A 14,140-nucleotide genomic window follows, 5' to 3' on the forward strand; every position below is an offset into this window, starting at 1 on the left:
TAACTGGTACGATTAATATTTTTAATTATATTATAATAAAAATTATAAAAATTTGATATTTTGAAAATAATCATCGAGACGATCCAACATCTTATATGCTAATATTTATTTTTATTTATTAGTAAAAAAATATGGTCAAAACAAACTGTGTCACTCAATTTGGGACAGAGGGAGTATTATATAGCTTGGACCATTGGATTATTGGTGGAATCATATAATAATGGCATACTATGATTTCACTACTCCAATCTTCTTGGACACATAAACATAATGTTTGATACGTTCACATCATCACATGTGTTGTGTCCACATTCATTTCCACAGTGCACCAACATCCATCCATTCTCTTCAATTCTTCGATGATTTGCTGTTTTACTTTATTGTTTGTTCAATTACATAACAAACCACCTTAACCATTTATAGTCAGAGTTTCATCTCTAATTAGTGCGTATGAAAAAACATATATTGAAAGCGGTCAATATCTCAAGGGAATTAATATTCGTAGTTGTGCCCCGAAGGGGAGCAGATTGTCTCAAGTAACATTGTTATAGTGAATGGTCAAAGTGTAATAGAGTTCACATGGTATGGTCGCCCCATATCGGCCCACAGTCGACCAAACATTAAACAAGGCATATACATTTGTTCTTCATCAAGTCGACTTATATCAATCCACACTCCACCAAGTGTCAAGTCTGTTTAGACATAAACATTTGTACTTCAATAGGTTGGTCGAGTTGTCTTGTCACATAAACTGTTCTTCCTTTTTTTTTTAACTATCATAATTTTTGCCTAGGCTAATAAACTCTTCAAATGCAAACTTCATTTTCATACTCATTTTCACCACTTCACTTATTACCATTAAACTTTTTGTTTTCCCTATTTTGGATTTGCTCATCCTTGTGGCTCCTTCTCTAGTCTCTACTCCATCACAAATATTTTATCTATCCTATTCATCTCTTTTTCTTTGTCTTTGATATGTCTTTCTGATTTTGTGTTGCAAATAGAAAAGGATTTGGTCAAGAAGGTCACATAAAAAACAAAAACATTGTTGAGTTGTAATTTGGAAAGATGGAAAATGAAAATGTTGGAGAGGCATTGTTGAAGAAAAAATACTATGAGAATTGTCCTGGTTGTAAGGTGGACAAAGCAAAAGAGCTCAAAACTGATGTTTCATTTCGAAATCTCTTGAACATATGGATGGTTGTTTTATGCAGTGGTAAGCTAAGCATTAAACTTAATTTTAGTCGTCATAACATTTTTTTTATGATATTTGAACATCAGTTACAACAATGTCATCATATGTGATACCGGACATTGTTGTAACTGATGTTCAAAATCGTGATTAATTGTGTTCAGTTGATGATTAATGAGTTGCGACACACCATGGTTAATTGTGTTAACCATCTAAATTGTTGGTGAAATTTGTGTCAAAATACCGTCTCTGATGTCTCTTTGTTTTGTGTTTTTTACAGCTTTGCCTATATCATCTCTATTTCCTTACCTATATTTCATGGTAAGTTAAGCTAATATTTATTGTTCATTGTTACCTTAGGTACAACATGATACATAATCTTTAATTTTATGATATTATTATTTCTTGGTGGTAGTTGCTTTGAAAAATTTTAGTTGTCTAAACTCTAAAGTTTCTTACATTTTAGCATATCGAAGTTTCTAATTGCTTTTTCTCTTCATATCTAACTTGTTATGAAATGCTAAAAATGCCAACATTTAATGCAAACAATATATAATTTTTTATTTAGATAAGAGATTTCAATATTGCAAAAAGAGAGGAGGATATAAGTGCTTATGCTGGTTATGTAGGTAAGATTACTTTTATGTAAATTCCTTTCTTTGATGTATTTTATCTTCATAAGTTCTTTATTTCTGATCCTATAATAAAATGCTGTGAAAATGTTTTAGGATCTGCATTCATGCTTGGAAGATCTTTCACATCTATACCGTGGGGAATGGTAGCTGATCGTTACGGTAGAAAACCTGTTGCAATTATAGGGATTATCTCGGTGTAAGTATATATGTCACTGTGCGGTTTATTTGGATCGATTTATTTGAGTTTATCTACTAGCATAAGCCTTTGCAGAACTGTTTGAGTGAGTAATCCTACGGAAATGTCAATAAGTTATTTTTAGCTTATTTTCATATATTCTCAAAGATAGCTTATGAAAACAGACTATAACATGCCACAAGCTGTTTTCAGATTGTTTTCTAAGTCCTCAGAGATATTTTATGAAGATAATTTATAGCTTATATGAAATCAATTTGACTTTAAGTTATCCAAACATAGCCTATATGTTTTTCCATTACAACATTGAAAACATTGATGATAAATGCTTGATTTCAGTATCATTTTCAACACACTCTTTGGCCTTAGTACAAGTTTTTGGATGGCTGTTACTACCCGATTTTTTCTCGGAAGTTTAAATGGTTTGCTTGGACCAATGAAGGTACTAATCAACACAAAATTACCTATTATTTCATCCTGCAACATCAGGGAAAAATGATAATTTTGTCATTCGTATATTTTGGATGTATCAGATAATTTTTTGTCCCATCCTCTTATACTAACAGGCTTACTGTTCCGAAATTTTTCGAGAAGAAAAGCAAGCTCTTGGACTCTCAACTGTAAGCCTCTAGAATCTGTGTCCGACACCTAACTGCACTGACATAAAATCGACTGTGTTGTGTAGTTGAGAGTTAAGACACACCGTTTCATCGTCTTATGCATGAAGTCTCTCTCATTCAACAATAATAACTCATAATGTGACATGATTTCAGTTCAGTGCAGCATGGGGGATGGGCTTAATAATTGGACCAGCATTGGGAGGTTATTTGGCTCAGGTACTTAACTTATCCTTGGATTTTGGATGCGGACAGATGCCTCAGTGCATGTCCAGTGTCCTTGTCGTGTCCGGTGTTTGTATCTGTGTTTGGATTCACTTTTCAGAGAGTCAAAAGTGATTTGAAGAGTTAAAATTGTATGTTTGAGGATTCTTGACTAGAATTGATTTTGCATCTAGAAGCTAGAATTTGTAGTTTTTGCCTCCAAAAGTGATATTTTGTAACACCCTTTTACTTGTTTCTCTAATACTTTGTGTGTGAAATTAATATTGCAGCCAACAGTGAAATATCCACATATATTTCCAAAGAATTCCTTTTGGGATACGTAAGTGAATTTTTCCTTAGTTTTAGTTTCAGTAAATTTTAACAGTTTAGTTTTTTTTCCAACCTTATTTTTTATGTGCTGATTGTCATTGTCAAAACATAAATCTTCTTGCAGGTTTCCATATTTTTTGCCTTCCATTTTAATATCAGCTTTTGCTGTTGTGGTTGCAATTTCCTGCATCTGGCTTCCGGTATGTATCTGATTGGATTCTGAATTTATTTTTTTTTACGAGTAGGAATCGAACTTAACTCGGTACTCCAGGGTTAAAACAGTCAAACACATTGTACTCTAACCACTTAGTCTCTGGTGTTTGAAAAACATGATCTAACTATAAATGCTTTAAAATGTCTGCATCATTGTAGGAAACACTACACAACCACCCTCTTGGTGATCAGTCCACTAATGATGTTGAAGCTTTAGAAACTGGAAGCAAAACGAAAGACAAAGACAAGATAATTCAAAAAGATGAAAATCTCTTCCTAAACTGGCCTTTAATGTCATCTATAGTTGTATACTGCATTTTCTCACTTCATGATATTGCTTATCAAGAGGTACCATACCTACTTACCAAAATTAGTTTATGCATATCTAAATAGATGCTGTTTCGAATTTTTCTCGTTCTAACTAACTAGGGGCGTAGTGCCTGACAATAACGCAATACTAACAATTGTGGCTACATTCAATCACTTTCATTTTCCTAAATTATTATTACAAATGTCTACGTGTATTAGTGTGTCACTGTCATGTCTGATGTTTGTATCTATGTCAGTGCTTCATATCTGGTGGCAGAACTGATAATTAAACATCAGTCTATTTCTTGATAGGTTTTCTCTTTATGGGCTGTTAGTCCTAGAAGGTTGGGTGGTTTGAACTTTACAACTGATAATGTTGGTGATGTTCTCGCAATATCAGGTACATCTTTCATATGTGTATGCATACTTAGTGAATTATGGACAAGTACTTTTGTATCATCACAATATCAAACCTTAATTCAAAGTCTTTATCGTTTTTTCTCTTCACTCCTTTTACAATTCAATCCTTAAACCAAGAATTAGAGAGCGATTTAAATCAGATTGTAAACAACTAGTTTCTTAATTTCTGAATTACATTGTTTTATGCATTTTTTTTCCCAAGATATACTGCTTAATTACTGACTTATCTAAAATGTTCAATGTTCAGGTTTTGCCCTTATTGTTTACCAGCTTTGCCTATACCCATCATTGGAAAGAGCTTTCGGACCTGTAAGATTGGCTCGCCTCTCCGGGGTAAGGTTTCTTCATCGATAGCAAATAATGCAACTCAACACTACACTACATTGGTTCTTGTTCTAAAAGTTTCTTGTTATTTCGGTACCTTATGTAGGTGTTATCCATACCTCTTTTGCAAAGTTACCCCTTCATAGCAACGCTGTCAGGAATCACACTGTTTCTAGTGATTAATATTGCTTCGCTTCTGAAGAATCTTCTATGTGTAAGTTTATATTTTTGTTTATCTTAACCAATAGTATTATAACTATAGTCTATAGTTAATAATATGTATTGCAAGCTTACTTGTACTTCTGTATTTCAGGTGACCATAGACACTGGTTTATTTCTTCTGCAAAATAGGGCGGTGGTAATTTTTTTTTCGCATTCTACACTTAATTTCATACCATAAGTTGTGATTTTATTTTAAGGAAATTGTGGTATAAATGGCATGTTTGTTTGGAAAACAGGAACAATATCAAAGAGGGGCGGCTAATGGTATTGCTATGACTGGTATGTCTATATTCAAAGCAATTGGGCCAGCTGGTGGTGGTGCAGTGTGAGTAGCCCTTTGATTTCTTTAGCTTATTCTTACCTTATCATTCAATGTTCCAAATTCTGGCATAAACTTGCTTATTAATGTACAGTATATGTTTTGTAATTTGTACAAAATTTCATGCAAAGTTTCTTGTTGAATGCAGATTAGCTTGGTCACAAAAACGGATGCATGCATCTTTCCTCCCAGGTATGATAGTCAACTAATTATAACTAATTATAACGAAGCTAACACGTTGCATTTAACTGCAGGCACTCATATGGTTTTCTTTATCCTGAATGTTGCTGGAGGACTCGGAGTGATATTGATGTTTACGCCATTTCTGGCTGAAAAGAAGAAAACACCCTCTGAGCAGTTACACTAAAATGGTTTTTCTATTAAGGGATGAAGCAACTCAAGGTCCTATGGTGAAGCAGTTACTGTATTCACAAGATAGTTACAAAATATGAACTGCATGGTTGATTTGAAGGAGGAGCCTAATATGACTCGAATGATCAAGCTAAGCTTGACATGCTGGAGGTGGAGTTCAACGTGACCTGAATGATCAAGCTAAGCATGACATGTTGGGTGAGATGGTTGTACTATTTGTGTACTATTATTGTTTTGTACTATTTGTGTGGTCACTTTGGGGCCTGACTATTTTACGTTATACTTTTGTATGATTGGGGACTCTTTTTACTCGTGGTACCCGAGTTGAGCTCCGTCGTACATCAACTATAGTATTTATGATGCATGCCCTGTTGGTATTTGAAATTTCCGTGTGTTATTGTTATTATTTGTGATAAGTTTCCTAAAAGGTTTTCATTTATCAGTTTAATTATTGGACGAATTTAATGCACATATATAAAACATATATGCTAACTCGTCATGTACTTGTTCGAGTTTGTCGAGTGAGTTTAAGGAGTTAACTTGTGAGTCAAGTCGGTTGAATTTTCGAGTTTATCAAATTTCAAGTTAACCACTAATTTGACTCAAATTTGTAATCTAAACTCGTATTTAATCGCACGATTTTACGAGTTAACTTAAAATTTTAACAATCATGGTTTTGGGATATCACCACTTACCATATGCATTTTCCAGCTACCATGAGCTTTTTTGCTTAAGGAAATTTAATCCCTTTTTCCTAATATTTCTTATGCAAATGACTTATCTACATGTACTAATACTTGTCATATTCAGCACATGTTTATTCAGCACATATGGTCCCTTTTTAACTAACTTTCCAGCTAAAATTAGTTGTGAACGAAAAGCTATTTTTATGATTAAAGTGAAAACATCCCCAATGTATGGTAAACATATGCCCCTGGGAATCTCTAATCTATCTATATCTATCTATATATAATTGTAAAACAAACTTTTTTTTGCTGATGTGGCAGCCTAACAAAGCTTCTATTTTTTCCTTTTTTTTAAGCTTAAGTTGGTGCTTATGTGTCATCTCTCAAACTATTATGATGATGATGTGTCATCTTTAAAAAAAACAATGAATAAATATGGCTAATGATATCAACTTAATGGAAAGAATACATAAGGTCAAGAGTTATCTTGCATTGAATCTTCTTTATTTACGAAAATAATTACTACCTATTTGTTTTCTTACATTCTAAACTCTCTCATATAATGCATACATATAATACATCAACCTTTCAATTATACTAATCAGTAATCACCACTAACTCTTCATTTTCCATCAATTAATTGGTAACAACAATTTGTTATTACAATTGCATTTGCATTTCTACTTAAATGGACATCCTCTTTTTACAATTGCATTTGCATGATGATGCCGAAATAGGAGGGTTTTGTTTAAAGGTAATTAGCTCTTACATAAAAATGTATTTTTATTTCATTATTTATTATTTATTTTACTTTAACATTGTACCATAGATCTTTGGATTTATATGTCAATCATTTGTTTTACTTTTTATTTTGTGATCCGGTGCATTCTGATATTTAACACCTTGATGTTTTTGTTATCTTAGGAAGGAGTACTCCATTGAATTATTCTATCTACCTTTGTCAATTGCATTACTTTTACTCTTTGGCAAGGTGAAAAATGTTTGTTTATTTATTATAATATTTATATGAATATTCTCTAAGTATTTGCTTCTTCTTTTGTTACTATGGTACATTGGTACTTGTAAGATATTCTCTATTTGCTTCTTCTTTTGCTACCATGGTACTTATATTGATCTTTCACGTTTTTAAAAAATGCCAAGATTTTACATTTGTTTCATGAATTGTAAACTTGAGTATGCATATATAAAAATTGTGCTTAGTTAAAAATTTTGTTCTATTTTAGGTTGAGTTGCTACCAGTCTCATGAATTGTACATTTTTAGTCTTTATTTGTTGAGATGTCTGTACCAACTGACAGATTAAATTTTTTTTACAAAAATTGCCTTCTTTTACAAATTATCTATTTCATCAAGTTTTAATAATGGGAATTTTAATTTTAATTTCTATTGATCATATGAGTTCACGCATGCTTGAATTTTTATTTGGGTGAGAAGGTTACGAGATTCACACTTTGATCATTAACGCAACATTGTTGTTGCTGAATGTGTAGCAACATCACAAATGGAGTTTGGGAAAATATTACTATGACCAATTAAATCAATTCTCAAGCTTTATCATGGAGGAAGTCCTAACCATGGTATCATATGGAATTGCATTATATGAATAGTCCTATTCAATTTCTGTTTCAGAACCATTGTATAGAATTGAATAATTTAGAATTTATTTTCATTAATAAGAAGAGAGATATGTATATTTTTAGTCAAAAGAAAAAGAAGAAGAGACATGTATTTTTGTAAACTAAAAAAGCTTCACAATTTCTCTTAAGTTCTCTCGATTTCTATATAATCCAATAAAGTAGCACAAGAACTGCATTTTTTAAAATATGAGCAATTTTAAATTGCTTAGAGAATAGAGAAGAAGAGTAAGGGTAAGCAGTTACGCTATCTAATACATAATTTAAGATGAACTGAACCAAAGGATGAAAAAGATAAAATACATTTCAACAAGATTTTTATTCAAACCTTTTTAAATTTATTAAATAAGACTAAAAACAATCATGCACGTATATCTTTGTTATAAGTTTTGTTTGGTATGTTTGACAATTGATAAGTTGACCGTCACCCTCCTAAAACTAGAAAAAAATAAAGGTATGTAAGTTGGAGGAGAAGCCGAAGGTAGCTGATGATGAGAGAAATATCTTTTATCAATTGATAATGAGGGAGGTATTAATGTATAATTTGAGAAGGAATAGTAATTTTTTTTTAGGATTACTTAAAAAAAAAAGAGTACTAATCCTTTATTTTTTGTTACACTATATGAGTACTAATCTAACAAATATGTTTCATACATTTCTCTTATGCTACCGATAACAATACCTTTCTACATTTATATATACAACCATATTCAATTGTTCAAATTATATTCCTTTCTTTTCATTTCAGTATGAACGAAATCGTCAGATAGTAGTGTGCATACTTTTCTCAATCGGAGCAAATATAGAGTTCGCCGAAAACGTATTTTTAATTTATTTTTTTTATTAATCAAAGAGTTTTTATATACGAATGTGACCTAAATTATTGTCTTGAATTTCTTTGTGTTATGAATTATTTAGTATAAAGTTCAGTTTTGAGTCATCATCACTTTCTTCAATTTTTTATCTATCTCTTTATATTATATATTCAATTGACGAAATAAAATATTTGAAAATATTTTAATTGTATTATTAAAAAATAATATATCTATTAAAATTGTTATTACTAATAAAATTTTCTTAAAAATCATTTTAATTAAGCCCGTGCAACGCACGGGTTGAATACCTAGTCATTGCTTAAAACAAAGATAAAGAGACAAATTACAAGACCTACTCCACTAGTCAGGAAGCAATATATAAACTACAAAATTCCCAAAACAACAACTAAACCAATACCCAAACACACTTAACTCTCACCTACTCCAAACAATCAACACATGGATATTGATTGATCTTTTAACATTTGAAGAAACAATGAACTGGTCCAAGTGATAAAGTCTTGATCTGCTTAAACATATGATCAGCGGTTCGATTCCTGACTCATGCATATGGAGAAAATTCAATTGGAGAGGAGAACCTACCTTGTATATCCCACAAGTTTTGGACAGAAATTAGCCATCACTAACGGTGGTAGAAACTTGATAAATAAAAAAACCCAAAACATGGAACACACTCTGGAGTATAAGACACTCCATATCCCACCCCACGCATCTTTCTCCACATCTCTATGCACACCTATGCATTGTATTTAATAACTTTATTATGCCCAATTTTTTGTGTATGTAATTTTTTATTAAAATTTATATAAATTACAAAATATTATAACAATGAATGGGTGAATAAAATATATTGATGAAGGGCTGATTCTAACAAGTACAGGTGATGCATATGTTGCACGTTAATGATATAATATAAATTTTACAAAATTCACCGTTGGATTAATAGTTTATATCATATAAATTATCCATGTAAGATTTTAAAGAAATTGAAAATCATATTCGGTGTTTACGGTTAACCTTGATGGGTCTCAATGACATATCATATGATTTTCAATTTCTTTAAAATTTGATATTGATCATCTATATGATATAAACTATCAATCTAACGATAAATTTTGTTAAATTCGTATTTGTTAAAATGATATCATTAACTTGTACATCATAAAAGACATGATCTCCTTGTTCATACTATATAAGCCAAAGCCCAAAAACAATAGCCAAATGTTGAGTTTTTTTAGTGATGGATTAGTTTGATGATGAGATCAATTTGGCAAGTGTTTCTTTAGAAAAAGAGTTGCCTTGCCTAATTACTCCCTCCATTTCACGATGAATGAGTCAGTTGACTGTTTTAGAAAAGTAATAGTATACAATAGTTAACCGACTCACTCATTGTGGGACGAATGAAGTAGTAATTATTATCCCCCCGACAATCTTTCTTTTCTTTTGCATATTAGTTACAGTAACGCCAACCACTCTAATTTTTTTTGGTCAAGCCAACTACTCTAATTTTGCTAAATAAGAAAACGACTGAATTTTTGTCAAAAAAAAAAAAACGACTGAATTAAATTCGTCACCCTCCTAAAACTAGAAAAAAATAAAGGTATGTAAGTTGGAGGAGAAGCCGAAGGTAGCTGATGATGAGAGAAATATTTTTTATCAATTGATAATGAGGGAGGTATTAATGTATAATTTGAGAAGGAATAGTAATTTTTTTTTAGGATTACTTAAAAAAAAAAGAGTACTAATCCTTTTTTTTTGTTACACTATATGAGTACTAATCTAACAAATATGTTTCATACATTTCTCTTATGCTACCGATAACAATACCTTTCTACATTTATATATACAACCATATTCAATTGTTCAAATTATATTCCTTTCTTTTCATTTCAGTATGAACGAAATCGTCAGATAGTAGTGTGCATACTTTTCTCAATCGGAGCAAATATAGAGTTCGCCGAAAACGTATTTTTAATTTATTTTTTTTATTAATCAAAGAGTTTTTATATACGAATGTGACCTAAATTATTGTCTTGAATTTCTTTGTGTTATGGATTATTTAGTATAAAGTTCAGTTTTGAGTCATCATCACTTTCTTCAATTTTTTATCTATCTCTTTATATTATATATTCAATTGACGAAATAAAATATTTGAAAATATTTTAATTGTATTATTAAAAAATAATATATTTATTAAAATTGTTATTACTAATAAAATTTTCTTAAAAATCATTTTAATTAAGCCCGTGCAACGCACGGGTTGAATACCTAGTCATTGCTTAAAACAAAGATAAAGAGACAAATTACAAGACCTACTCCACTAGTCAGGAAGCAATATATAAACTACAAAATTCCCAAAACAACAACTAAACCAATACCCAATCACACTTAACTCTCACCTACTCCAAACAATCAACACATGGATATTGATTGATCTTTTAACATTTGAAGAAACAATGAACTGGTCCAAGTGATAAAGTCTTGATCTGCTTAAACATATGATCAGCGGTTCGATTCCTGACTCATGCATATGGAGAAAATTCAATTGGAGAGGAGAACCTACCTTGTATATCCCACAAGTTTTGGACAGAAATTAGCCATCACTAACGGTGGTAGAAACTTGATAAATAAAAAAACCCAAAACATGGAACACACTCTGGAGTATAAGACACTCCATATCCCACCCCACGCATCTTTCTCCACATCTCTATGCACACCTATGCATTGTATTTAATAACTTTATTATGCCCAATTTTTTGTGTATGTAATTTTTTATTAAAATCTTTTACTAGTAAAAGGAAGGTTGAATTGCTCCAAAGCCTTCATTGTGATGATGTGTCACCTCTAATAAAATTGCTTACAAAAGGATATATCAATACTAAAAAATGAAAAAATGAAAAATTAAATTAAAAGGGACCAACTAAAATTAAATACTCCTAAAACAAAACGGAAATTTTTCATATAATTTGTGATTGTGTTAATGCTCTAGAACTTGAAAGAGCACAACTTTTCATATATAAAAAACGTTTACAAAATTAAATATATTTGTAGTTGAGTAGTATCCTATATAAATGTGCAATAACCTATCCACTTTCTCACATCATGCAATTGTAATACTCATTTTGTGTGTTCATTCTTTAATCTATCAACCTCTTTGTACTGAAATGTGTTTCTTTCTCAAAGGAACTTCAACAAGCTAAGTATCATCGTTTCAAACTCTCATTTTTTTGCGTTATGAGTATATTTTAAAGATTACATAAATTCATTAGTGTGTGTTTCTATATATATATAGTTACATTCCCAAGCATGCGACTCAATGTTTAAGAAATTGATATACATAGGTATGAGATAATTGTCTTTCATTTAAGTTTGTAAATTATAATTGTTTGATTGCTCTTATGATCTTATAACACATCATATCTAATAACTTTTATCTCTATCTTTTTTTAGGTTGAAAATGGTCATTTAGTGTTTTGTTGCAAGCTTTAAGTAATTGTTAGAATATTGTATTTATTTTCAATTTTTTAAATCTATTTATCTATCTTCTATCTATTAAGCAAGCATTGTGATGATTTGACACCTCTACAAAATTTCATGCAACTTCTTATTCTAGGTGAATAAATAAATAATATAACTTTTACAATTCTACAACTTTCTGTCTATCTATCTATCTATCTATCTATCTATCTATCTATCTATCTATCTATCTATCTATAATAAAAAAAATTGATTTTGGATCATCATCGCTTTATTCAAACAACTATTTGATGATACTCTTCAAATTTTTCATTGGCTTTTCTTATAGGATTGAAGCTGAAGTCACTATATATTTAGGTTAACCAAATCTTTTTCCATTATTTTATTTCATAATATTGTGGATATTACATTGTATATGTGCTAAAACTTTCCGGTAAAAAAAAAAGTGTTAAAACTACAGCCGTCTTTATGTTCTACATTTTTCATTCATAATCATTATGAATTATGTCTTCTAATAATTGTGGATTACGTTTTTCTATAATGGAGTTATGTGTGCGGTCAAAATCAACATGCATTTTTTGGAGCTAGATGTATGTGACGGTTCGTCTTCAACAAGCTGTGTATTTTACTCTTGGTTATTTTGAAGCCTCCATATTTTTGCCTATGTAGCATGCTTTAGAGAAAATTTTCTCTAGCTATATTTAAACATTACTCTAAAATTTATTTTGTGTCCATTTCATCATCCAAATCATTGGTCTTGAGACTAACATAAATTATATCTAGGCAGATTATAATGGGTTTAAAACAAATGTAAATATTGTAAAAAATAAAATGCAAGTAACATAATATTACGTTTATATATGGTATATTATATCTATGCATATATACCTTGGAAGTATTGGAAATTAATAAGTAACAAATAATGTAAATTAATGGTGCTAAAATAAAAAGAGGATCAAAATTATAAAAGAAAAAAAAATGAAAATACGTCACTAAAGTATGTATATATAAATTATATGTATGCTCAACATAAAAAATATACTATGTATATATAATGACATTTACTATTCTTATTCATTATTCAAAGGTTACATATTATTCACCTTCTATTAGAATGAAATAACTTTTTGCATTGAATACCTTATGGGTTGATGGTTACATTTCAAGTATTGGTTTTTGTGGTGGTTGATGAGTCAATCTCTTGAATATCAGTTATGTTACTCAATGATTAAAAAATTATATTAGCTTACATATATGTCTTTTATTGTTTATAAATTTCAATTTTTTATACGTTCTCAAAATCTTTCAAGACATCAAGTCTAATAATTTTCATGTGTTACCAGGTTACTGGATTTATAAATTGTATCCTTTATATTGCTTTTATGATCTTGCAGGACTACAATTCGATCTAATAATTTTTTGTGCATAATATTTTGAGAATATGATTTAAGAGTACTGCTCTATATTATAAAAAAAAAGTACCCCTCTATAAAAAAAGAGTATTGCATTCTAATAAGCACTACTAAACTATACTGAAAACCCGAATAAAAATCATTCAATAGCAAAAGACAAAAAAAAATGAGGGGACAAAAAAATCATTAAAAAAAATGAAAGATAAAAAAAATGAATTAAGCATAGTAAAAAGAAGATAAATAAAACCGCTAGCTAAAAACATTATGAAAATTTTTGACCAATAAAATATGGGATATAAATATTCTACCAAGTGAATGTTTGAGAAGAAACTTCAATAGAAACAATTTATTATCAGAACAAGAATCGTCTTTTTTATAAATCTGAGAGACCTTAAATTGTGTGAAGGGGTAGAGTAAATAGTTATAATTTTTCAAGATTAAGATGAAAAATCATCAACTATATAAATTGTTGATGCTCATACGTCAAAATAAATTTTAGAAATTGTAGAAACTGTAGATATTAAAACATAATTACATGCAAAATAATAAGGTGATTTAGATAATCTTATTCTTTACATATAGTGTGTGCATGTGATCTGAAATTCACTAAAAATTCCAAAATTATTGATTTGATTTAAATAATAATGCAAATATTTAAATAAAATAAGTACATATTCTATAAAGTGTTAAAAAAATGTTTAAGTTACGGCTCAAAATAAAATAAT

General features: G+C 30.0%; 1 protein-coding gene and 1 long non-coding RNA gene across 2 annotated transcripts; both read left to right on the plus strand.

Moving 5' to 3' along the window:
* Positions 1 to 263: 263 nt before the first annotated feature.
* Positions 264 to 5,734, plus strand: LOC123913501 (protein ZINC INDUCED FACILITATOR-LIKE 1-like). The gene is made up of 17 exons (XM_045964270.1): positions 264 to 1,216; positions 1,473 to 1,513; positions 1,761 to 1,821; positions 1,921 to 2,023; positions 2,360 to 2,462; positions 2,587 to 2,640; positions 2,794 to 2,856; positions 3,132 to 3,181; positions 3,296 to 3,371; positions 3,544 to 3,732; positions 4,006 to 4,093; positions 4,361 to 4,446; positions 4,544 to 4,651; positions 4,751 to 4,795; positions 4,896 to 4,984; positions 5,127 to 5,170; positions 5,233 to 5,734. Exons 1-17 carry the CDS (start codon positions 1,069 to 1,071, stop codon positions 5,343 to 5,345), a joined length of 1,461 nt encoding a protein of 486 aa, XP_045820226.1. The 5' UTR covers positions 264 to 1,068; the 3' UTR covers positions 5,346 to 5,734.
* A 749-nt stretch (positions 5,735 to 6,483) lies between these two features.
* LOC123913503 lies at positions 6,484 to 7,730 on the plus strand. Its single transcript, XR_006811640.1, has 3 exons — positions 6,484 to 6,790; positions 6,961 to 7,027; positions 7,491 to 7,730. It is a non-coding gene; the product is annotated as an uncharacterized LOC123913503 (long non-coding RNA).
* Positions 7,731 to 14,140: the final 6,410 nt, after the last annotated feature.

The sequence above is a fragment of the Trifolium pratense genome, linkage group LG3 (genome assembly GCF_020283565.1).
Source record: "Trifolium pratense cultivar HEN17-A07 linkage group LG3, ARS_RC_1.1, whole genome shotgun sequence".
In the NCBI taxonomy this organism is placed as follows: domain Eukaryota; kingdom Viridiplantae; phylum Streptophyta; class Magnoliopsida; order Fabales; family Fabaceae; genus Trifolium; species Trifolium pratense.

Bases quoted from the DNA above. Each gene is read 5' to 3' on its own strand.
- LOC123913501 (XM_045964270.1), top strand. From the start codon at position 1,069: ATGGAAAATGAAAATGTTGGAGAGGCATTGTTGAAGAAAAAATACTAT. The intron at 1,822-1,920 runs GTAAGATTACTT...AAAATGTTTTAG, and splicing joins TGCTTATGCTGGTTATGTAG to GATCTGCATTCATGCTTGGA. The intron at 2,641-2,793 runs GTAAGCCTCTAG...ACATGATTTCAG, and splicing joins AAGCTCTTGGACTCTCAACT to TTCAGTGCAGCATGGGGGAT.